The sequence below is a fragment of the Seriola dumerili genome, unplaced genomic scaffold (genome assembly GCF_002260705.1).
Source record: "Seriola dumerili isolate Sdu_G_001 unplaced genomic scaffold, Sdu_1.0 BDQW01000025.1, whole genome shotgun sequence".
In the NCBI taxonomy this organism is placed as follows: domain Eukaryota; kingdom Metazoa; phylum Chordata; class Actinopteri; order Carangiformes; family Carangidae; genus Seriola; species Seriola dumerili.
Window position 1 is genome coordinate 18,628,835 of NW_019174280.1, and position 22,771 is coordinate 18,651,605.

The 22,771-nt window shown below is 41.2% G+C and overlaps 3 protein-coding genes across 3 annotated transcripts in view; 1 reads left to right on the top strand and 2 right to left on the bottom strand.

Annotated features, from left to right (window-relative positions):
- fmn1 (formin 1) overlaps positions 1–13,941 on the top strand; it is a 28,577-nt gene extending 14,636 nt beyond the window's left edge. Inside the window, 15 exon segments of the mRNA XM_022766037.1 lie at positions 212–921; positions 1,818–1,959; positions 2,822–2,909; positions 4,454–4,515; positions 4,607–4,695; positions 4,829–4,958; positions 5,139–5,285; positions 5,832–5,891; positions 6,664–6,784; positions 9,731–9,823; positions 11,581–11,609; positions 11,612–11,631; positions 12,048–12,197; positions 13,166–13,247; positions 13,524–13,941. Coding sequence (XP_022621758.1) covers positions 212–921; positions 1,818–1,959; positions 2,822–2,909; positions 4,454–4,515; positions 4,607–4,695; positions 4,829–4,958; positions 5,139–5,285; positions 5,832–5,891; positions 6,664–6,784; positions 9,731–9,823; positions 11,581–11,609; positions 11,612–11,631; positions 12,048–12,197; positions 13,166–13,247; positions 13,524–13,568 — 1,968 coding nt within the window. The 3' untranslated portion in view covers positions 13,569–13,941.
- Positions 13,942–14,371: 430 nt separating this feature from the next.
- Positions 14,372–15,548, bottom strand: grem1 (gremlin 1, DAN family BMP antagonist). Its single transcript, XM_022737845.1, has 2 exons — positions 15,467–15,548; positions 14,372–15,302 (listed from the first exon to the last, which is right to left on the bottom strand). The coding sequence occupies exon 2, from the start codon at positions 15,292–15,294 to the stop codon at positions 14,755–14,757; it is 540 nt and encodes a 179-aa protein (XP_022593566.1). The 5' UTR covers positions 15,295–15,302; positions 15,467–15,548; the 3' UTR covers positions 14,372–14,754.
- Positions 15,549–15,703: 155 nt separating this feature from the next.
- scg5 (secretogranin V) lies at positions 15,704–20,131 on the bottom strand. The gene is made up of 6 exons (XM_022768924.1): positions 20,071–20,131; positions 19,428–19,653; positions 18,667–18,816; positions 18,320–18,432; positions 17,785–17,838; positions 15,704–17,515 (listed from the first exon to the last, which is right to left on the bottom strand). The coding sequence occupies exons 2-6, from the start codon at positions 19,651–19,653 to the stop codon at positions 17,384–17,386; spliced, it is 675 nt and encodes a 224-aa protein (XP_022624645.1). The 5' UTR covers positions 20,071–20,131; the 3' UTR covers positions 15,704–17,383.
- Between the last annotated feature and the right edge of the window lie 2,640 nt (positions 20,132–22,771).

Genomic DNA, 22,771 nt, shown 5'->3' on the forward strand with positions numbered 1-22,771 from the left:
TGACATTAATCTAACATTACACACACACATTATATTACTTTTTTCCTGAATAACAGAAGAGCCCTCGAGGATTCTTGAAATATCTTAAAAACTGCTTATTAGTGATGTTAAATGATTTTCTGGGTTTTTGAAAGATGATCAAGGATGATTTTTTTTCAGATAAACAGATACTTTTTAGCTCTATGGTTTTAAAGTAAGGCATTATTTTCAGGAGGACTACTGTCAGCAACTCTCCAGACTGCGGGTGGAAAACGAGGACAATGTCGCCCGTCTGGAGTTCACTCTGACTGAGCTGCAGGCCAAACTCTCCCAGGTTGGGACCCACCGCCGAGGGGAACTCCGAGATGTCGCTGTATCCACCGGAGATGACTCTTTGCAAAAATATTTCCGCAATGTCTGCATCCAGACGGACAGAGAGACCTTTGTCAAATCTCCGGAGGATGGCGAGGGGACAGGGAGGACATGCATGAGTCCCCAGCAGCAGAGGGTGACCCCCAAAAAGCTGGACCTGGCTTCTATCAGCCTCAGCCTGGCCGGTCAGAGGGATGATACAGTGTCCTCCTCTTCATCGCTTGCCCCCCCATCCCAAACAACTCCTCTTGGAGCCTCACTACCTCTAACAGAACAACCACCAGCTCCTCTTCAGGCACTTCCAAGCAAAACAGACAATCTCCCTCCTCCACCACCACCTCCGCCCTGTTTGCCATTATCCACAAATCACATGCAGACATCAAATGGCCCTCCGCCACCTCCACCACCACCGCCTCCACCTCCCCCATCCATGCCAGGCTTAGCTCCCCCACCTCCCCCTCCTCCAGGTGGGGGTTTCTTGTTGGATAAACCTCCCAGGAAATCGGCAGTAGAACCTTCCCAACCCATGAAGCCTCTTTACTGGACCAGAATCCAGATCCAGGACAACAAGTAGGTTCACATCTAAAGGACAACTACTCACTAACTCACAACCTCAACAAGTAGATCTTTTTATGCAAAATCTAATATTGCTTTCGCACAGGATGATGCCATTTTCTTTTGAAGTTTCATTATCGAAAAATGTCTGTGACTATTAATTTTATGGATCGCCGAAATGGCCATTAAATCGTACATGTACTCACTTGAAAAAATGTTGAAAAAACAAGTTTATACAAGTCAAAATGTCATAAAATGTGAAACGTTTGAGGCATTGAATGAGAATGTCATTGAAGAGCCAAAAGCGTTTAAAAGTTTAAAATATAATTAATAATATTTCGATTACATTTACATTATGAAATGAATTATCATATATTTGTAAACAAAACAATTAGGAAATTGTTAGTTTATTGAAGCAAACACTTGAAAAAAGGAATTTAAAATGAAAAGTAAAATAATAATAAAAAGAAATGTTATAAAAATAAATTTGAATTAATTCCACTGAAACTCAATTATGTTACAAATATGAACAATATTTAATAATGAATAACATTGTAAAGTAATTAGCTGAGTTGAAATAATGTATTAAATGATTTTATTTATTAATTTCATAATCTTTTTTATCACTATATCAGTGAGGGTAGGCTGAATAACAGTAACACCTCTCTGTATAACACAACTGAACCGATGAGGGTAGAATTTATTATTATTTGATAAACTTGCAACTGTGTGTATCGATTCAAACAAACAGCAATTACATTGAAAGATGGTTCAATATCCAGTTTTTGTTCAGTTATATTAATCGGCCTCCTATCAAAATGATGCATATTTAAAACCCCTACTGTTACTGTTTTGAATTGTTCTGAATTGAAACAGAGGCTGAGACAAACTGATGCTTTTCTCTCCCTCAGCAACAACACACTGTGGAACATTTTAGAGGAACCAAATATAATAAATGCCTGCGAGTTTGAGGATCTCTTCGCCAAAACCACCACACAGACCAAGAGGAAGCCGCTGTCAGAGGCTTATGAGAAGAGAGCCAAAGTCAAGAGGGTAACATGGAAAATGAACTATAGCGTCAATCAAAACTCTCCTCAGACTTTGGGAATATTTTTCTGAAGCAGCAGATTATTATTTATTGAAGAGGATGGAGGTAGTGACAGTTTGTAGTGCAGGAGATTGCAATATGAGAGTTGTCCACTTGAGGGCGTGGAAGCCATTGCGTTTACAGATGCCAGGTCATTGCAGACCTGTTTCAGCTTATGTCTTCCTCTTCGTTTACAGTTCGGTTCATATGTCTTTGCCCTCCTATCTCTTTGAGTTAGAAGTATATTTTTCCTCTGTTCTGTTTCTGATCACTCATTTTCTCCCAAATCCAGAATTGCTGATGGACTCTAGTCCCTCACCTAGAATATGATTTATGTTTGCTGCTTTTTCCTGCAGTAAGAACACAAATGCCACAAGATTATTCCTTTAACATCTCTAAATCACAAAGGAAATTCTAAGTACAATACATAACACATTAGGATGCATTAAAACATTAAAGAGACACTGAGTAGAAACAGAAAATACAATGCAATGAAACAAAAAGACAAAGACAACCTTATTTATTCAAACATGAGTAGATCATTTACAGTAACTTAGTGTCTTTTCTCAGTAATGTGAGTGGTGTAGATAAATCAGTCCTTCATTCCTGACAACTCTGGTCACTAATGCATGAAGTCCTAATGCATCACGGTGAAGCCTATTATGACCTTGGTTTGTTTTGCTCCATCTTTGCACAATAGACTCTCTACTAATGACCCAGTAATGGTTTCCAGGGGCAAGGTGGCCATGGTAACTGTGTGTGTGTGTGTGTGTGTGTGTGTGTGTGTGTGTGTGTGTGTGTGTGTGTGTGTGTGTGTGTGTGTTTTAGATCATTAAACTACTGGACGGTAAGCGCTCCCAGGCCGTGGGCATCCTCATATCGAGCCTCCACCTGGAGATGAAAGATATACAGCAAGGTGAGTTTCATTCATTCAGCTGTGTTGCATAGAAACCACTTGGGTCAAAGTTCATTTCCTTTCAGCTACTGATATTAGGAATGACTGCAACTGGACCCAAACGTGGACTCACTCAAAATGTCCATGTACACGGACTATAGGATACAATACGATAATGCAGGACCTCAGATTTTATATATATATATATATATAGACTGTAATTGTCATTTGAACCAAAAAAAAACGTTGAATGAAATATGTTTTTCTCAGGTACATGGCATAAACAACCCAACACATGTAAAGTGTATGAGTACAGTTGTCAAAATAAAAGTCTTTTGTAGTCCAATGTTTTGGAGCACAATAGCCTTCAAATATAGGTAACCCGTTTCCATCCTCAAAATATACAAAACTTATAACTTATAACCTATAACTATAATTTTCTTAATTAATTGATTAATCATTTGGTCAAATAGTGAAAAATGCCCCTTACAATTCCCTAAAGCCCAAGGTGCAGTCTTCAGATTCAGAAGTAGCAGTGCAATATATTTAGTTTACTTTCACCATTTACTGTCTGACATAAAATTTAAGGATGGCAGCTGCTCAAGCTATTGCTAGACATGAAGCTATATTCATTTTTTCCATTTCAAACCCCACTTTTTTTCCCCCATATTTACTTTCAACACTTGGACTATCATGAGAATGACCGTTGAAACCTCAGTGTGTTTGTAATCAAACATACATCATCTAAACTAGCTGTATCCCCAGCCAGTCTGGGGGTTTGAACCTGCAGCCTTCATCTGTAAACGTTCAGGTAACCGCGGCTCCCTGAACATCACCCTTGTTTAACCTTAACCCCGACACCACACTGAACTTACCCTGTATTTCACTCTGAATATGAGCTGCTGGTGAATTTAAAGTAGGATTAAAGGCTAAAACACTCACCACAATGTCAGCAAGACCGTTACAGAGAGGCAATCTGCATTGCTAATCCCAAACACAGAAATCTTTGTAGCTAACGGTGGACCGTGATCCCCAGTGAGAGGACTGCGTTGGTGCTCTATGGTCATGCTTCTCTGGGACCTGCAGTTTTCTGTTTGGCCTCTTTACTTTTTATTTGTTTTTTGCCATTAAACCAGAACCAGGAACATCAGAGAGCCGTTACAGGCCTTCTCCCCCTGTTAGCGTGGTCCCACAAATTCCCATTAAATCCCATTGTTCATTGCTTTGGTTCCATTTATCTGTCTGCTCATAAGAGTACAATGTGACATTATTCTAAAACTGTAATGTAGCTATAGCAATCATATTTTAATGGGCCTGTGGATAGAAGCATGTACATTTGATAAACTACAGCCCGACCAGACTGTTTTTTCCAGGAGAAAGCCAACAAACATTCATATTTAGAACCAGTTGAAAGGTTCTGGTGAACATGTAGCATGTAGGCTAAATCGCTCCTGTGTTGTGTTGTTTAGAGCACACAATAAAATAGAAACTTACAGTATCTAAAAAAATCTTGTGGATTAGTGCCTGGAGGCCTAATGTGTGATCTGTTTCCATCCCACTTCAAGCTGTACTGACTGTGGACCACACCGTGGTGGACCTGGAGACCATTGAGGCACTGTATGAAAACGTACGTATTACAGCACACTTTATTGCGCTTTAACACACAACTTTCTTTTGTGAACGAACCCCTTATTGACATTTTGTCGTCAATGTGTCAGAGAGCGCAGCCCGAGGAGCTGGAGAGGATTAAGAAACACTACGAGACGTCAGAGGAGGAGGAAGTTAAACTCCTGGACAAACCCGAACAGTCAGTATCTCCTCTGCTAATGGAAAAGAGAGTGCATCCTTTCTAGACTTGTGTGCTTGTGTGTGTAGACTTCGCCTCTGTTAGCAGCTCTAAGAGATGATGTATGCTTACTGTTTATGTGGTTGCGCTCCAGGTTTCTGTATGAACTGTCTCAGATCCCGGACTTCGCAGGAAGAGCCCACTGCATCATCTTCCAGTCAGCGTTCATCGATGGCATCGCGTCCATCCAACGCAAGCTCAACACGGTCTCTTCTGTCTGTAAGGTAGGAAGAGCAGCTGACAGCTAACCCACTCATTACCTCATTAACGCCCTTTATATAGGATGATATCAGGGCGATATTAGATTTGAGAAGTTGAATATGAAGCATGTTGGAGTGAGCAACCAGCTGTCTGTTTGCAACCTGAAAAAAGCAGATTACCCTGCATTTGTGTTCTGTTCTGAGGCTCTGCTGGAGAGCGACGGTGTGAGGGAGGTGATGGGACTGGTGTTGGCTCTGGGGAACCACATGAACGGAGGCAACAGGACCAGAGGTCAGGCCGACGGCTTTGGCCTGGAGATTCTCCCTAAACTCAAGGACGTCAAGAGCAGGGTAAGGACTCGATCACTGTGGTAGCTCACTGAGAAGTTCTTTTTTCTTTTCCCTGCCTTTCATCATGCTTTAGTTCTGCAAAGTTGACTTTTCTTAGGGACTGCCCATGAGTCTAATGTGATGGTTGACTGGTTAAGATGTGCAAAGGAGAAAGCCGTGCCAGGTAAATAAAAAAACTTACAGTAGTTGGAGGCAGAGGAGAAAGGTCTGGTTTGAATATCCAGAAAGGAAGGATGCGTTCATGTGGGAAAAGCGATTTAGCAGCTCTCTCTCTCTCCATGAGTAAAGAAGAGTAGAAGACTGTGTTTGTACCAGTCAGCTCTCAGGCGGGAATCTGTGACACAGTTCAGTCGTGCGAGCACTCACCGGTCTGAGTGCTCTCGTACTTATTTGTGAATGCAGCGGTGTCTTTGATTGGGGCTGATTGCACCTTAAATAAGTTCAGAAAATGTACTACAAAGGCAGGTAGCAGCTCTCGTTCCTTACTTTGTTAAAAAAAGGTGATTTAATTTACACTGTGCATATAATCTGTGTCTTTTTTTTCAGGACAATCGTATCAGCCTGGTGGACTATGTGGTGTCATATTACCTGCACAATGTGGACAAGGTATTGAAAAAAAAAAATGTGAAAGCTCATTGTTGACTTTGGAAATAGCAGTTTAACAAAAATGATCTTAATTCAAGATTCACTTACTAGCTTTTTAACTGCATTTCATGGTCTCAAACAGCAGATGGAGTTTGCTCAGTTATACTGATGAAGACCGAGAGACGCAGTTGAAATCTGCGGGAAAAGCAAGAAAGTCCTGTTACTGACATAATACTCTTATTGTTTGCTTCATGTACAGGAAGTTGATCCGTTATATTGTTTTCTCATGAATTTAAAAGACAGGTTTTTCAAGTCTTAACTTGACTTAAAATAGTAGTCAAAACAACATCAACACACAAAACATTTTATTTGAGTCTAATATGAAGTTTCAGCAATCTGAGTTAGACAAATAAAATGAGTATCATCCAAAGTTACAGTGTTTTTAATTTTCCCTTGTAGTGTTACCGCAGTCCAACAGGGAAACACTGTCCGAGGAAACACAAAACAAGCACTGTGTAGGAATGGATCCCAGTATAAAGAAGAGGAATGATTATGGATTTAAAGTCCATATGTGAACCTGACCACAAAATTAGGACAGACTTGAAAATTTGCTATCTATCTTTTAATATTGGAAAGCGCTCTAGTTAACTCTATAATAGTTGCAACATAAAATGAGTTTTAATCTTTCTTCACTCTACCTGCGTCCAAAGACACAGTACGTATCTTAGTGATTGCTTATCTCCCTGGTTTAACTGTGATGTTTTGTTGTTGTGCCGCGACTGTATCCCACCAGGACGCCGGCACAGAGAAGAGTATGTTCCCCCTTCCTGAACCTCAGGACGTCTTCCTGGCAGCGCAGGTCAAGTTTGATGACCTCAGCAGAGACCTGAGACAGCTGGGACGAGATCTAACAAGTACGTGACGTCTACACTGAAACCTTTATCTATTCCGGCTCTCTGAAGCCTCGCAAAAAAAAAAAACCCTCCAGAGAAATTAATACCAATACCCTGGGCCCACTGTTGCTGCAGATGGTTACACACACATTCCCCAAACCATTAGCTGCGCTCTGAGCAGACCGACATCCATGTGACTGGGTGACCGGAATAGCCTCGCCTTGTGGTCAGTTTGTTGTGTGTTTCTGTTTGAAAACCTCAGCCATGCCTGTGTAACTCTAGCACTGTGATTTTGTGTTGCTCTCGAGAGGCACCCACAGACCAGACCAAAACCCCGGCCCAGTCTGGCATCGTTTTTCCTCAGACACCCCTCCAACCCCTCCCCCAGCAGCTCACCACCCCGGTTTCCCATCACTGGCCCCAGCCATTGAGAAACTGTTTATACTTAGGGGCTAAAGGCCTGCTTCTTTGACCAGACTCGAGTTAGCTAAAGCCCCAGAACAAAAGATTTCCTCTCGTCTTTCTTATTCTTCTTGACTGCACTCTTCTCTCCCTAAGTGTGCCCATATGACGCCATTCAGCATGCCAGCCAGTTAAACCAGACAAGTCAGACTGAGGACAATGCTGACATGTATATGATTGTGACCGAGTACATTGTCGTATCCTTATGTACACATGTGTTTTTGCCTGCCTTGTGCACTGTATGTGCGTGTGCTCAGAGACTAGCAGGAGTCTTGCAGCTGATACTGGCCTGGCGCCTCTCAGATCCAGCTTCTAATCCTCATGCCCATCAGATCTCCCATCGTTGTGCCTTTGTGCCCATGTCGCCAGCACAGGGAGACCATAGCTTCCCACTTATGTAATCTCCAGACCTGCGGTATCTGCGGTATCTCTGCATGGACCTCTGCAGAGATGCATGGATCCTTAACCTGCTTGGCTGTATCACCTGGGCTCCAGTGTGGCCCCCAGATGTGTGCCACAGATAGCTTTCTTTACCTCTCAACACAGCTTCGTCTTATCAGGCTGTCTACCCAAACCACCGTGCAATCTGGATCGCCCGTCGCAGGTTCCTTTTGTTCTGCCTGTTTGAACCGCCCTCATGCCTGGTTTGAAGCTCTGCTGCTGTCGTTCTTCACTCTCCCTGTGTTTTCTGTTTGGTCGGTATGAAACGTCTCCCAACACAGTTAAAGGGAGATAAGTTTCTCTTAAGTCATCCATGTTGGCTGTTCAGGGAAATGACATCCAAAGACCGTATCACATTAAAAAACACTGGAAATTAGCTTATTCACTGTAGAGACTTTAAAGTTAATATTCTCCACAGAATGAACTGTAGTGACCTCAGTGCTCCTTTAACTTCTAGAGCATTTAGCCTAAAGCACCGATGACTTCTTCTTGACTTTATTGGTTAGCCCTCAAGTTAGATTCTTTTATTTCTCTGATATTTTATATGATTCATATTCAGAACCTCTGCCTATAAAATATTTCTTTATTTCCATGACCATATATGAACTAAATAATCTGGAGCAGGTTTTCAATTAGCTTAAATGAGGAGCTTTCATTATTTTCTTAGCATGTTTATGTTATTCTAACATGAAATGTGTTTTATAAAGACATAGTGTTTCCACTCGGTATATCAACGTGGATTCTGACTGGAGTAATGCTGTGATTTATGATGTGCCCGATTCCAAACACATCATCACAAAATCCTTTAAGAATCTCTTGAAGAAAAGCAATGATCCATCGCCGTGAGAGTCTTGTGTAATTTCAGCACCACACTCCTCATCAGCCGGCTCTGTTTATGTGCCGCTCGAAAACCCTCTTCAGTCTGAAGTAAGCAAACTTTCGTCAGGCACAAAAGGCAGACAAAAGAAAGAGAGGCTGGCCACACAATGCAGAGAGAGAGAGAGAGAGAGAGAGAGAGAGAGAGAGATGCCCGCCTCCACAGTTTACACAAATCCCGAATGAAAACAGTATTCTTTTGTAATCTTATCTGGGAGATGTTGATCGAGCGTCGGGGGGTAGGGGGTGGGGGTCAGAGGGGGGCCTCTATTATGACTGGCTCCGCAGACTGGCTCCTCTGATCCACTGATTGGACGCAGAGCAACGTGGAGCCGAAGACTGGCAGAGGAAGAGAGAGAGAGAGAGAGAGGGAGAGGGAGAGGGAGAGGGAGAGGGAGCAGGGTTAGTAGTCGCCATCTCTGGGTGAATCTCAATAAGTGATATCTGAAGAGGAAGTTGTGCTGATAACCTTCTGCTCAGGCACAGGTGGAGATAGTTTAATCCAGAACTCTCTCGTCATGGGTTGAATTTCTAAAATTCATGGTAAAAAAAAAACAAAAAAAACAAGCAACTAATGAATTAAAATCTCAAATATTGTCTGCAAGATAGAAAAGAGGTTCATTCCCAAACTTAACAGTTTCTGGTTTTCTTTGTACACAGAAGTGATGAATAAAAAATATAGGATAGAAATCATAAAGTGTGGATGCAGAGAACAAGCAGTTCAGATTCAAAGTTGTGAGTTTAAAATTGTCGAATCCTTTGAGAGAGCGCAGTGGTTTTCTTTAAGAGGCACTAACGCATCCATACATGGCTCTCATCCAGAGATTCTGTCCCTGAAAGTCTGCTTTTATTCTGTGTGGATTTATAATGACTCAGAATGAGACAGGATCATGCAGGTTGTGTTGTTTTGTTTCATTTTTTTTTTTTTTGTTCTTTGAGACTTTCAGTTTTTGTTGCTGTGGTGCCTCTGCACTGCATTTCCCAGGTATCACTTGTCCAGTACTGTAATAATATCTTCCTTCCTGGGATTTCTAGTTGTTCACTGTTTAGCTCTTTGTCTCTGCAAACGGTTCATAATGTCATGCTTCACATTCTGGCCAGAGACTGAGTCCTAACGCTGAATATTAAAACATTTCTCATGATCAAAGCAGTTGAATAGTCGATCATTGCGTCGCCTCTGTCTTTCAGGATGTGAGAAAGATGTACAGAGGGTTTGCTCGGAGTCTCCTGAAGAACACCTGCAGCCGTTCAAAGACAAGATGGAGGCTTTTGTTCTCAGTGGTGAGTTTGACAGTCACGTACTGTCGTGTCACTAAACCTCTGTGTGACTTTTAGCATGTCGGTAGTTTGGGAAGATTAGTGTTTTGTGTTGCCAACACAGGAGCGAGTTGTGTGTTCTCTTATTAACATGTATTCTCTCCCTGAAAAGCAAAATAAACAGAATCAGGTGTGTCGATAATTCACACTTGGATCCCAGGTCCTGTTCAGAATGACTTTTTCTCCGGGTTACATTTAAGATTGTGACGTTTCTTTTGGCGATCTATTTCAAGTAAAGAGATAAAATTATTATTTATTATCTTTTTGTAACATGACAGAAGAGCATGACGACAGTTCTGGCGTCAGAGTTTACTTCAGTTCAATTATGAAAAACTCTTCTGGAAAAAAAAACACTAAATTTTAAGACTTTTTAAGAGTTTTTAGTGGCTGAACTGAAGATTTTTAAGATCTTTTAAACACCCTTCTGAAAACGTAGTTCACTTGTGCTCTCCTTCACTTTTACTTTCTCCTCTATAGTCCCTCTAAATTATTCCATAGTCTGATAAATGTGCTCGTCATCCTCTTACTGGCCTGAAAATGCCCCTTTTCCTTTCTCATGCTGTGTCTTTGGTATCTCTCTCTCTCTCTCTCTCTCTCTCTCTCTGTGTGTGTGTGTGTGTGTGTGTGTGTGTGTGTGTACACAAGAGAGATAGGGTGGATTCGGAGTAAAGGCTAGACACTCAGATAAGGATCAGACAGATTTGGCAGTGACTGAGCCTCCTGCCTGAGACACACAGGCACTGGGACTTCTCAGAGACTCTTTCCTTGCAAAATATATTCTTTCAACCAACTCAGGCACATCATGCTGTAAGATTTTTATATTTACGACCCATCTCAACGTAACTCACAACACATCCTGCAGCAGAGGAGAGCCTCATACGCCCAGCCTTTGAAATGATGAAGATTCGTTTGTAATTCAAAAACCCCAAAATGTCTCTTAAAGAGCAGTGAGACTACAGTCCGTCCAGATGACCCTGGATCTATTAAAGTCAGAGCTTTTGTCTCTTGTATCCCATTTGTTCCATTTGGTATAAAAACATTAAAGACATACAGACGTTTTTTCAAGCCTTTATGCATCATTGGGAACATGTGAAGTTAGTCTGATTTGAGTTCTTCCTCTTAAAATGCAGAAGGTACAAAATAAAACATTTTTCAAGATTTTTCTTTTTTTTTTAAGACAAGCATCACAATTGTAGCAAAAATAAATATCACAGTTTTATAAAAGAATAAAAATAGTGAGATAAATGGGTCCAAGATGCACTGGAACAAAGTAAAATGATCTTTCAAATAGAAAACTTAAATAATTTGCTGTTGTGTGTGTGTGTGTGTGTGTGTGTGTGTGGGGGGGGGGTCTTAAAGGAGAATCCCACAACATTACAGGGAGACAGACACAGGTGGTAATGTACCTGTTATTTTGTCGTAATGGCATTGCAATTTGAAAGTGGCAGCAAGAATGGCTCCATTGTTGAATAACTGACTGTGTAATTGCCGCCCTGAAGAAGCCTGATGGTTGTCTGGCTCCATCTGACAAGGTCATCATCACATAAGAGGTTCTCATTGTGTCCCTACTAGTATTTACATCCACAGACTCTACATAGGGATTATGACTCTTTAAAGTAATAAATCTTGTCTATTTATTTATTTTTTTGGTGGGGGTGGGGTGGGGGTGGGGGGGGCTCTGGCTACAACTGAACTAATTTCTTTGTTTTGTTTCTTTGCAGCACGAAAAGAACACGCAGAAGCTTCCTATCGCTGATGACTGTGCAGAAAAGGTCGGAGACTCGCATCATGTTGACACTTTGAGGGCAACACACCTGGCCTTTCTTCTGAAATTTAAAGATATAATTTCTGATATTAAAGCTTCAGCAGAAATCACTTGATAGATGGAAATATCTTGTAAACTCACTTTAACAAAAGCAAGGAAGCAGCGGCCACGAACGCGTAGTAACAGCTACTGTGATGTGGAGAAGTTTTCAGTCTTGGTTCAGGCTGTTGTAATAATATTGTTTTTTTTAAATGAGCCACTGATTCTTCTCGTCCTGAAACGTCATCACATCCTGCCTAACAAGACATCAAGATAGCATCTAATGGTTCTAGATGAAAGTCAGATTTAACTGAAATAAATGAACATCTCCATCTTGGTTAATGGTGTTTTTTATTCTCTCTTTTTTTTATACTTGCTGTTCAGTTTTCACGACTTGGTTCTGTACTTTGGACTGAAGCCCAAGACGGGAGAGAAGGAGGTGACTGCTGGTCATTTCTTCATGCTCTGGTTCGAGTTTTGTGCCGACTTCAAAGCCAGGTGGAAGAAGGAGAACAAGAACATCTCCAAAGAGAGGTAAATGTTGTCTGTGTACACTCAGCGGGCACTTTATTAGGAACACCTGTACATCTGCTCGGTCATGCAGTTATCAGATCAGATCGTGTAGCAGCAGTGCAGTTTACGAAATCCTGCAGATACAGGTCGGGAGAAAATGTGGTCTCACTGACTTTAACTGTGGCGTGACGGTTGGTGCTGGTTCGACGATTTCTGATCTCTAGAGTTTTTACTCAGAATTGGAGTCAAAAGCAAAAAGCATCCATGAGCAGCAGTTCTGCAGGTGGAAACGTCGTGTGGACGAGAGGTCACAGGAGAACCTTGAGGTGGATGAGCTACAGCAGAAAAAGTGGTGGTGTAATGGTGTCGAGAATGCTTTCTTTGTACATCTTGGGGCCCTTAATACCAATCACTCATGGTTTGAATGCCACAGCCTATCTGAGTATTGTTGCTGACCATGTGCTTCCCTTTATGGCCACAGTTTACCATCTTCTAATGGCTACTTCCAGCACAATAAAGCACCATGTCACAAAAGTCGTCTCAAACTGGTTTCATGACCATGACAGTGAGATCAATGAACTTCAGTGGCCTCCCCAGTCTCCAGATCTGAATCCAGTGGAACATCTTTGGGATGTGGTAGAACAGGAGGTTGGCAGCATAAACGTGCTGCGGATAAATCTGCAGAAATGATGCGATGCAATCATGTCAACATGGAGCAGAGTCTCAAATAAATCTTGTGGAATCCATGAAAAAGGGAGGCTCTACCCAGTGTTAGTATGGTGTTCCTAATAAATTGCTCAGTGAGTCTTGAGTCACCACTGTTTGTGAAATGTAGTTACAAAAAAACTCATTTGTCATGAATTCATAAGTGAACTCACAAGGCAGGATTGATCAGCTGATCCTCTGACGTAATAAAGAGTGTAAAGACTTAGTTTGAATGCACATGTCAGAAGCTGCAGCATTAATAACCCGAGTCTTTGCTGTTGCAGGTTGAAGGAGGCTCAGCTGTCAGTGAAGAGAATCACAGGGGAGAAGAAAGTGGAAACGAGAAAGATCAACCCCAACAGCCTGGTGAGACGGGATTTATAGTAACACAGAAACACATCGGCAGATAAAACGCCTTAAAGAAGCAATCAGTGTGTTCAAAGGGTCTAAATCAGCGCCTCAACATCCTAATCCAAGGTGGTGCCAAGTCCAGTGTATCAGGAGAAAAGATTCCTTTATACTGACAGCATAAACTGAACAGCTATTTTCTGTCGCCGTGGTTTAGAAGAATTTGTAAAAAGAAAAAACAAAGAAATTCTGCGGCAATCTTATCTAATTCTGATCATGTTTTGCTCCCAACAGAAAGAGCGACTGCGTCAGAAAGAAGCCAACATGTCTGCAATTTAACAAATTTACGAGAGGAAGAATAAAATCTCTAACTTCTTGGTCATTTCAGCCACACAACCACCTTCTCCTGCGTCGCTCTCTGTTCGGATCAGTTTGGAACCTGATACCAAACCAACATTTCCTTGGTAAACTTTTTACCATTTTTTTAACAAGTTTATTTGCCTGTTGTTCTTTCATTTCCATGAAATACTCATACTTCAACCGACAGCTTTACGTCATATAATTTACTTCCTTAAATGTATTTAAATTTAAAAGATTGAAAGAATCTTATGTGTAGACATCAGAGATAGCTTCAGCTGTGTAGAAATTCTTACATTGCTCTTACATTTTGCATTGATTCTGATGTATAGTCGATAATCTTTTACCATATTTTTCCACAAATAAAAATCACTGATCGGAAAAAAAAGGTGATGTAAAAGCTTGAAAAATGTTTTATTTACAAGCATCATTACAATACATGATACACATATTATACACAGTCGTAAAATGAAGTGGCATTCAGCAGTGCAGGTCGTAGAAAAAAAAGAAAAAAGAAAATCTTTTATATCATGAAAGACCTCGACTTTTACATCCCACACAGTGGAAACAATCAAAGCATCCAAGTCCTTTGAAGATGTGTCCTCTTACATTTCCTGCTAAGTCTTGCACGTCCACCAGCCTGTATGTCTACAAGAAATAAGACACGATGAAGAATTTAGCTTAAACCCAAGCGCTTTGGCGCTTAAGGTCATGAGAAACTTTGGCAAAGTCCCTGCATCTAAAACCCACTGCCAACAAAACCTCTAACTAACACACACACACACACACACACACACACACACACACACACACACACACACACACACACACACACACACACACACACACAAAGACTGTGAAGTAATGACTGAGAAGTGACTAGATATTTTTTCAGTGTGATAAATTAATAGTTGCAGGTCAAAATATCACCTTAAAGGGAACCTGACACCTCAATCAACCACCTATGTTTATTATCTATCAGCAAATGTAGTGGTGTATTGCTGAATATCCTCTTTCCGTAACAACCATAACAAAGGCTCAGGTATGTTCCTCACCACTTTATTCTCATGTGTCCAAGCAACTTCTCCCTTTTTTTTTTCTATTTTTGCAAAGCTGCATTTTTCCTCCCGCGGAAGAGAATACTATCTGCCAGCATGTGTGTTTCCGTCTAGTCCGTATCTATGGTTGTGCAGCGGCACTGCTTTACGCGCTGCACCCGTTTCTTCCTGGTGCTTGGCGTTTGTCCCGGGCAGAAGAGGGTGTACGTGACGGTGCTGAAGGTCTTGGGTTTGCAGGCAGAGCAGGACTCAAAGGCGTTTCCGTCCTGGTAAATGTGCCGCGGGATGTAGAAGGAGTTGCACTGTCCATAGCAAAACCGGTTGATGATGGTGCGGCTCAGGCAGCCCTCCTCGCGGATGGTTTGCTTGAGCGGCTGCGTCTTGCACCAGTCCAGCCGCAGGTACCGACGCTCCGTGACGTGCAGCGCCTCCTGACTGGACTCCAGCACTTCGTCGGTTGAGGTTACAGGCCCAGACCCGCGGGAAATTAATCCGCCGATGGGGGGTTGTAGACATCTCTCCGATTCATTTGGATTGTATTTGTTTGGATGTGGCAAAGCGCTTTGAAAGGTCGCAGCATCTGTTCTCCTCAGCGGGCTGAGCAGCAGCACCAGAACCACTGCACAGATCAGCACTGATGATGTCCTCATCGTTGAAGCTGAAAGGAAAACAAAATACAAATCAAGTCATTGATGGACAGCTTTTACGCACAGCTTTTACGCATGAATTACGCACCAGCATTTCCACCCAAAACACCATCTGAACACGATGGATTGTTGATTAAATCGAAAAAACAAGATCAGTAAAACTAAGTTGAGTTACCTGTTGTTTATTTGAGCTCTTCACAAGAAAACTGTATCCAGTCAGACAGTTAACAGCATGTGTTTCTTCTTCAGCTCCTGCGTCCTCTCTAGTGGCCTCAAGAATGACACACAGGGCTTTTGTAAACTGTCTTGAGTTTCAGAGCTTCAGCAGAACACGCCCCCAAACCCTGATCCTCACTTAATCTGTCTGAAGAGGGGGGAAAATAAATCCTCCTCCAAACTTTTTCAATGCAGATAAATCGTTTATTTGACTTTACAGAACAAAAACAGAACACAAACATATTTGGCAAGATGAAGTGAACCGAGAGAGATTCCTGCGCCTGTGGAGACTCATGTTTACTGCAGTACAGTGAAGTGAACAGATACAAGTCAGAGTAATCTCTAAAATATTTCCCATGCTACAGTGAAGTCACTGACAATTCTCCCTTACGTGACAAAAGCAAAGCTACTCTTATTTATTTATAATTAAGGTTTAAGAATATGATCTGTATTGAATCTTCGCTTCAAGACACAGAGGTGATTAACTGCTCATATCAAGACATAAAAAAATTAAACATCAGTGAGTAAACTGATCTTTTTACAGTCATGAATAATAACTTTCTGATTCAACATTCCTCCAAAGTAACATATCTTTATACAACTCCTCCTTATAATACAGCTGTAGATATACTGTCAGGGAAGAATTTAACACCATATATTCTTGTATTTTGGGTTGAATGGTTGAATCTAAGTCAAAGTGACAATTTTACATTCCTGAAAAATCAGAAAAAGTAAAATATATTTGCCTCAATCTTGGGTTATTCTAATCAGATACCTACAGGAGAACTGAAGTTAGCACTCTACTGTACAGCTGCTCTTCTATCAGAGTGATCACAGTTTCCTTTTTGCGCTTCAAGGTTCGTTCTTGACCCTCATAAGAGCAGCTATCGAACGAAATCTAAACACAAAGTCCAACCTACTTGTTGTTTGCAAAGCTTTGATCTTCAGAAAGAACAAGATGAGAGAGATAATTACCTGGCAGCAATGTTGATAACCGATTAATTGTTTATGTTATTTTTTAAGCAAAAATGCCAAAAACTCACTGACAGCAGCTTCTCAAATATTAATATTTGATAGTTTCCCAGTTTTCTATGATAGTAAACTTGACATTTTGGCCATTTGGGAAATAATTATCATTTTTCACAATTTTTGTCATTTTTGACTGAACAATCAGAAAAAAAAGGTAAATTCCACTAATAGTGAAGTTATATGTTGGTTGCTCCCATCTTTGAATAATACGACTTTACTCAAGGTTTTTCTGTGTATTAATTACTTAACACAGGAAAAACTAACTAGATGACAGCTTTACAAGAAATGGATACAACAGAACCTAAAACAATTTAGGCCTTAAAACTGGATTTGTACACAGAGTCTCTCTTTAAGACTTAAGACTTAAGAAGATGGAGGACTGTCACAGTGGCTGATGTTGAACTTCAGTAGTGCAAAGTTTGATCTGGCCAGGGGCTCTTGGGGCTCTTGGGGCTCTTGGGGCACACAGGGCAGTTGTCCACTTTGCCTGGTTGGTAATCGAGCTTTGCAAGATGACAGCTGGGTGTCACTGTTTCAACAAAACCCACAAATTTTGTTTCCATGGGTCTTGCATTGTAATGCCTATTTGTTAAAAATTAAGGACAGCGATACAATATGTTGTGCAAATTAGTGAATAAGATCTGGGTTAATTAATATCTTAGCAATATCATAAAAACATTTCATATTGCCCACCTTTTCTCTACTTTACCATTTCTTATTTCACAGTACCTGTGGTGAAGTCTCTTTTCCATTGCTTGTCAACCAAAAATGCTCAAATATGTGGTGTTAAAAACTTTTATCTGAGAGTATAGTTTAATATTACAGTGAGTGTTGCAGGTGCAGGAGTTCAGGTTGTGGATTTGGTGGCAGCAGAGACGGTCGGTGCTTCTTCCTCCTCCTCTTCCTCAGAGAAGTGAGGAACAGATTTCTTGGCGACCACATTGTCCAGCCTCTGGCCCATTAAATATGGGTTGACACTCTGCAGACGGGTGGAGACAGAAATATGAGTGTAAACATGAAGACAAACAGAACAAAATCTGAGGGAAAACAGTGAGAGAGAAACGTCTTAACTGAAGAAATCCTCAGTGAGATTCTTAGCTTGTTCAGAAAATATCACTTCACATCTAGATCAGTGAGTTTAAGAGGACATCAGTCTCTTCAGGGGGTAAACATCAGTGCTGGTGATGTGGTTTCTAAGACTTAATCCTACACAGCAAAAATGAAAAAGACAACCATGAAACACTATACCCTTTTTCTTCTCTTCGGTCCTCCCTTCAGTTTTTGGTACAAAAGCTCCTTGTTCTGAGAGGAAATACAGAAAAACAAAAGTTTACAGACATAAAATCGTGTATCTGTTTTACAGCCACTCTCTTTGTTCCTAAATTATATTCAAATTGCTTGAAATTGCCTCTTAAAGGAATAAAAATTCTCAAAGGGGTGACTTCGGGCCAAAGTTTCCAAGATGCAAGTTTGTCTTAATTTCATCTTTAAGCAAGTAAGTTGCTTTAGACAAAAACATCCGCCAAATGAAGTGATATTGATGCTGTAGGAGTCTTGCTGTACGTGTTTTAACTGGTACATGTGCGCCTGAAATGGTGTCTCAGGTATTCCAGAGAGTAAAAGCAAGCGTACTTAATTTGCAGGTGAAGGAAAACTGGACAACTCTGTGTTAATGAGGTATTTGTGCATTTGATAATCAGTCAACCATTTAAACATTTGCAAGTTCCAACTTTTAAAATATGAGGATGTGCTGCTTTTTGAGGCAGTCCTACTCTGTACTCACCCACTTCGCCAGGGCTGGGTAGTCATGCTCTGGGTCAAAGAGGTGCTGGTGTTTCTGAAACTCTCTGCTGAACTCGGCCGTGTCCGGAGCGTTTTCCAAACACCCGTCTGCTACTGTAAAACGTGAGAAGGCACAGACGGAACGCATAGAGGATCCATCATCTTAAATGTTCATAGTGTAAATAAATACAATAAAAAAAGCAAACAGACAGAAATGCAACTGTGCCAGCATTAATAGCAACATTTGCCCCTATTTCAGTTTCAAAGTAGCAGGTATGCTGGAAGTAATTCACTTTATCCTGCTGGTTTTACAGATGCTAGTATGTTAAAATAAAAAAGACTTTCCACCTGTCTTTCCCAGGGGACAGGGGTTTGGAGGGTCTGGGTATCCGTGGTCATCACTGAAGTCTTTGGGAACATTATCGCCCGTCAACTCAGCCACAATGTTTGGGATGTTTCCATAAGGGCCGAGGTGCTGCAGCCCCTCATGAGCACCACCTTGTGGAAGAAAACAAACTCTACAATCACCACAAATACAACTGCACCATCAGCTACATTAGCAGGCATCATGTAGCCTACCTATTTTCCAAAAGCATTTCACATATATACCATTTTATGAGTTGGTTCAGCACAGGATTAAACTTGATCTAAAGAAGATGTAGAGCAGTATCTCTATAATGATTGATAAGTAATTATATTGATATTACTTGAAATCAACATTTTAATTTGTGTTGAAAAACGTTAACTCAGGTAGGATGTGGGGGGTCTAGAAAATATAAGAACACTGTGCTGAAATGTAATTAAAAGAGCCACATACTGCACATTTTAAACCCATTTTAGGTTCAACACAACATGACGTAATAGAAAAAAGCACAAAACAACTAATAAATAATAAATCAGCAGCAATAAATAAAAGACATGGAATAGGCACATCCCTAATAACAATAAGCTCATTACTTACTTCCCTATCATATCAGTGTTTCAGAGCGTCATAGAGTCAGAGAGTTCAAAGGAGGGAAAAAGGCATAAAATAAGAAGAAGAATTTCTGTTGCTTTGAAAATATACTTTACTAGACTCTATACTTCATTATAAATCCATCCCAACTCACCCTGTATGCTCTGAGGCCCGACGATGTTGGTGGCCTGATGTGCGGGATACTCCACCCTGGGCCGAGCGATGCCCAGCTGTTCCATCACACCGTGTAGGAGACGCTGGATGTCGGCCTCGGACACCTGGTCCGCCGTGCGGGGGCTGCGGGCCGGAGCTCTGCCGAGCTGCAGCCACAAGAGGAGGCCGAGCAACGATAACCGCACCGACGAAGCCATTTGTGTCATCTGCGGGGAGAAAAACACACATCAGACCGTACCGTGCAGAAGATGGACAGGCGTGTGATCATGTGCAAACACAGCTGCATTTTTACTGTTAGACACATGACAGGATAATTAGACAATATAAATGGAAAGGGTGGTTCTTATACTATCTGTCATTATGGTTAATAGAAACCATAAACGGCAGCCTATTGTCTGTAAACTGAATAAAGCCTTGGTGCGACACTTGCTCTGTAAACAGAGCCATTAATGCTGATGGAAACAGTCTATAAATAGCCTACATGGTCTATCTATCAAACAGTGAAAACACCATAGTTCACTATAAAAGCTGCGTTTAAAGACATTTATTTGATGATATACTTGATTTCATTCCTCGTAAACTTCACAAGTGATCAAAATAGAGATTTGTTTATTTGTTCTTACCGTGATGATGGAGGGACCTGCCGTTTGCACGAGACCCTATCAAGACCCTATCAAGCTGGACATACGGCCCATTTCCGGTTTCCAAAATAAAAATGTAGATAAATAAAAACTTCACAAACAATGAAAAACGACTTAAAACTTAATTTCACTCCACTTCACAACCAAATTAAACCCGACCCACCTTAATTCAGCATTATTATTCAAATTGTCATCAATGTATTTTCTTGTTTAAAAAATATTTGCTTCTATGAGACATTTTTATGACTTTATTTTGAAGGATATTACTGAGTTTCCGGTGTTATTGATGTCATTATGCAACCTTGTTAGAAAACGCTATTAGTCTTGCTTCACGGTTCAGATGCAGTTGCTAGGAAACCTCCTATCATTGGCTCCAGTGTCAGTTGCTTGTTCAGCCCACACAGCAGCACTGCACGACTAGGAGGAAGTCCCAGCATCAGACACCATCAAAACACTTTGTTTTTGTTATAAATCTGTTTCAGACAAGAACAACTTCTCTGTGATTATCTTCAACTACCTTCAAGGGCATCTCGGTGTTTAGCTACTCATTATGCAAAGAAGCCGTTGGCTGTTTGTTCTTAATTCTCCATATGCATTTTAAAAAGTAGGCTACTAATATATAATCTATTCCTGGCATTTTGAGTTTGGATCTTTGGTTTCCATTAAAGATAAACTGATGAGAGACACGGCACAGTTTACCTACTGACCTACAGTATGTTTAACATGCACAGGTAAGAGATACGCTTGAGAAAAAGTTGAAGTATTTATTCACTTGATATAAAACTATGGCGCATCTTTAGCCAAACAATGGCATGTTGTGAAATAAATAGTCAAATATAGTAAAATGTAGAATGCTAAAATACAACTTTGGTGATCCGATCGAAGACGAAACACTCTAAGCCACCGTCTGAATATAAAACTTGTCCATTAGAGATCATAACCTAAAATACTGAATGAATGTGAAGCCGCTGACATGGCTACTTCTTAATACTTTATATGTCAGAGTAAAGATCGTCTTCTCCAGGGCGTGAGCTGCAGTTTCCCCACACCAGTGAGCACAGGCGAGCTGTCTGCATCTTGCCCCCTGGTCAGTCTGGGGAAAAATCCCAAATGCAGATCTCTGCAAACAAAAAAGGATGGATCAGATGGTGTGTGTTAATTTATTGCCATAGGCCTACCACAAAGTAATCTGAAATTGATTCCATAAGCTTATAATTTACCTTCTTTGTCTTTCTTGTGGTGTCTTGCATGCCTCTTTGCCAAGGGGACTGGAGCCATCCAAGTAATCTGTTTCAGGTTTGAAGTCTTGTTCTGTAAATTATATGAATTTAATATCAATATTTGGAACCATGTTTCATGTAAAATGTCCTGCCCGTTACAAACCGTTTCTTTCTTCGTATTAGATTCACCTGCACAAGGCGCACACGTCCTAAACAGCAGGACACTGGGGAAAGTCTCCAAACCGAGGCTTCTCCTGAGGGTTGGTCTGCGTCCTGATGTGGACTCCTGGCTCTGCTCAGAGACACCAGGCGTGACCTTTGACCTCCCCTGAATCCAGGGCACCGTCTTCACAGGCCGAATCACTGCATGTGTGAGAAAATAAAGAGCACACATGAGGTGGACACAGTTCCATTTTGAATTTTAGTGATTACAGAAGCAGTCCACTTTGACCAAGTGCGATGAATTACCTTTGAAACTGTGTCTTTTTCTGTGTCCCTTTTTCTGAAAATTGAAGTTCATCAGAAACTCCATACTGTCCATTACAGCCTTGGGAATCACACCTGGTAAATACAGTGAAGGTCATAACAGATATCCTGTTCACACAAATACATTTAATTAGAGTACAGGGTCAACACAGAATGACTGGCTTATTACCGAATAAATTAGGATTTTCAATGAAGGTGCGCAGGACGAGAACTCGGAGTTCAAGTCTGCCCTCAGACATCTCAGTCTTGTTAGGAGGAGGTAAAAGACACGGAGCAAAGACTGTAGCGAGGTTGGAGCTGGTCATCAGGTTTTCTGAACATCTGACAGCGGTACATCGAATGAGGAGAAGAACACGTGAAATCATTGGTATCTACTCATGTCTGGAAAATCTGTAGAACCCTGGCTGAAGAAGATCCAACACTTTAACAGAGAAAGAGAAATGAAAAATAGTGGAAATAGCCCATAATTTCAAGGCAAACTTGCTATTGTAGACCAGCGGTACCCAGTGTGGGGTCATGACCCCCCATGAAGGGGTGTCAAGAGAAATCTGAGGAGTCCAAAAATGATTTAAGGGATATTTCAGATTATTTTTCAGATTTTTTTCAATTTTTGCTTTTTATTTTTCTTGCAAAAATACTAGATACTTTAATCTCTTTCCGTATTAGGCTTTAATGATCCCATGTTCATACCTCTGGGAAATTTTGGAGAGGAAGTTGAACAGGTAGTGCAGACAGGAGGAGTTTCTGGCAGGTAACAGACAGGACAGCAGCTGCAGGGCTGATGTCCTGTCCTGCACGTTGGACAGTGCCTGGGCCTTGAGCAGAGCTGCATGGAGCTCAGAGGGAAACAACGGCTCCGGCAGCTCCCTGCAAAACTGTTTGATGAGAGTGGCCACATCGTAGGGGAGGGCTATGGACAGACAACCCTCTCCACTGTTCAGCTTGGCCTGAAACAGACACACAGTAATTCATAGATG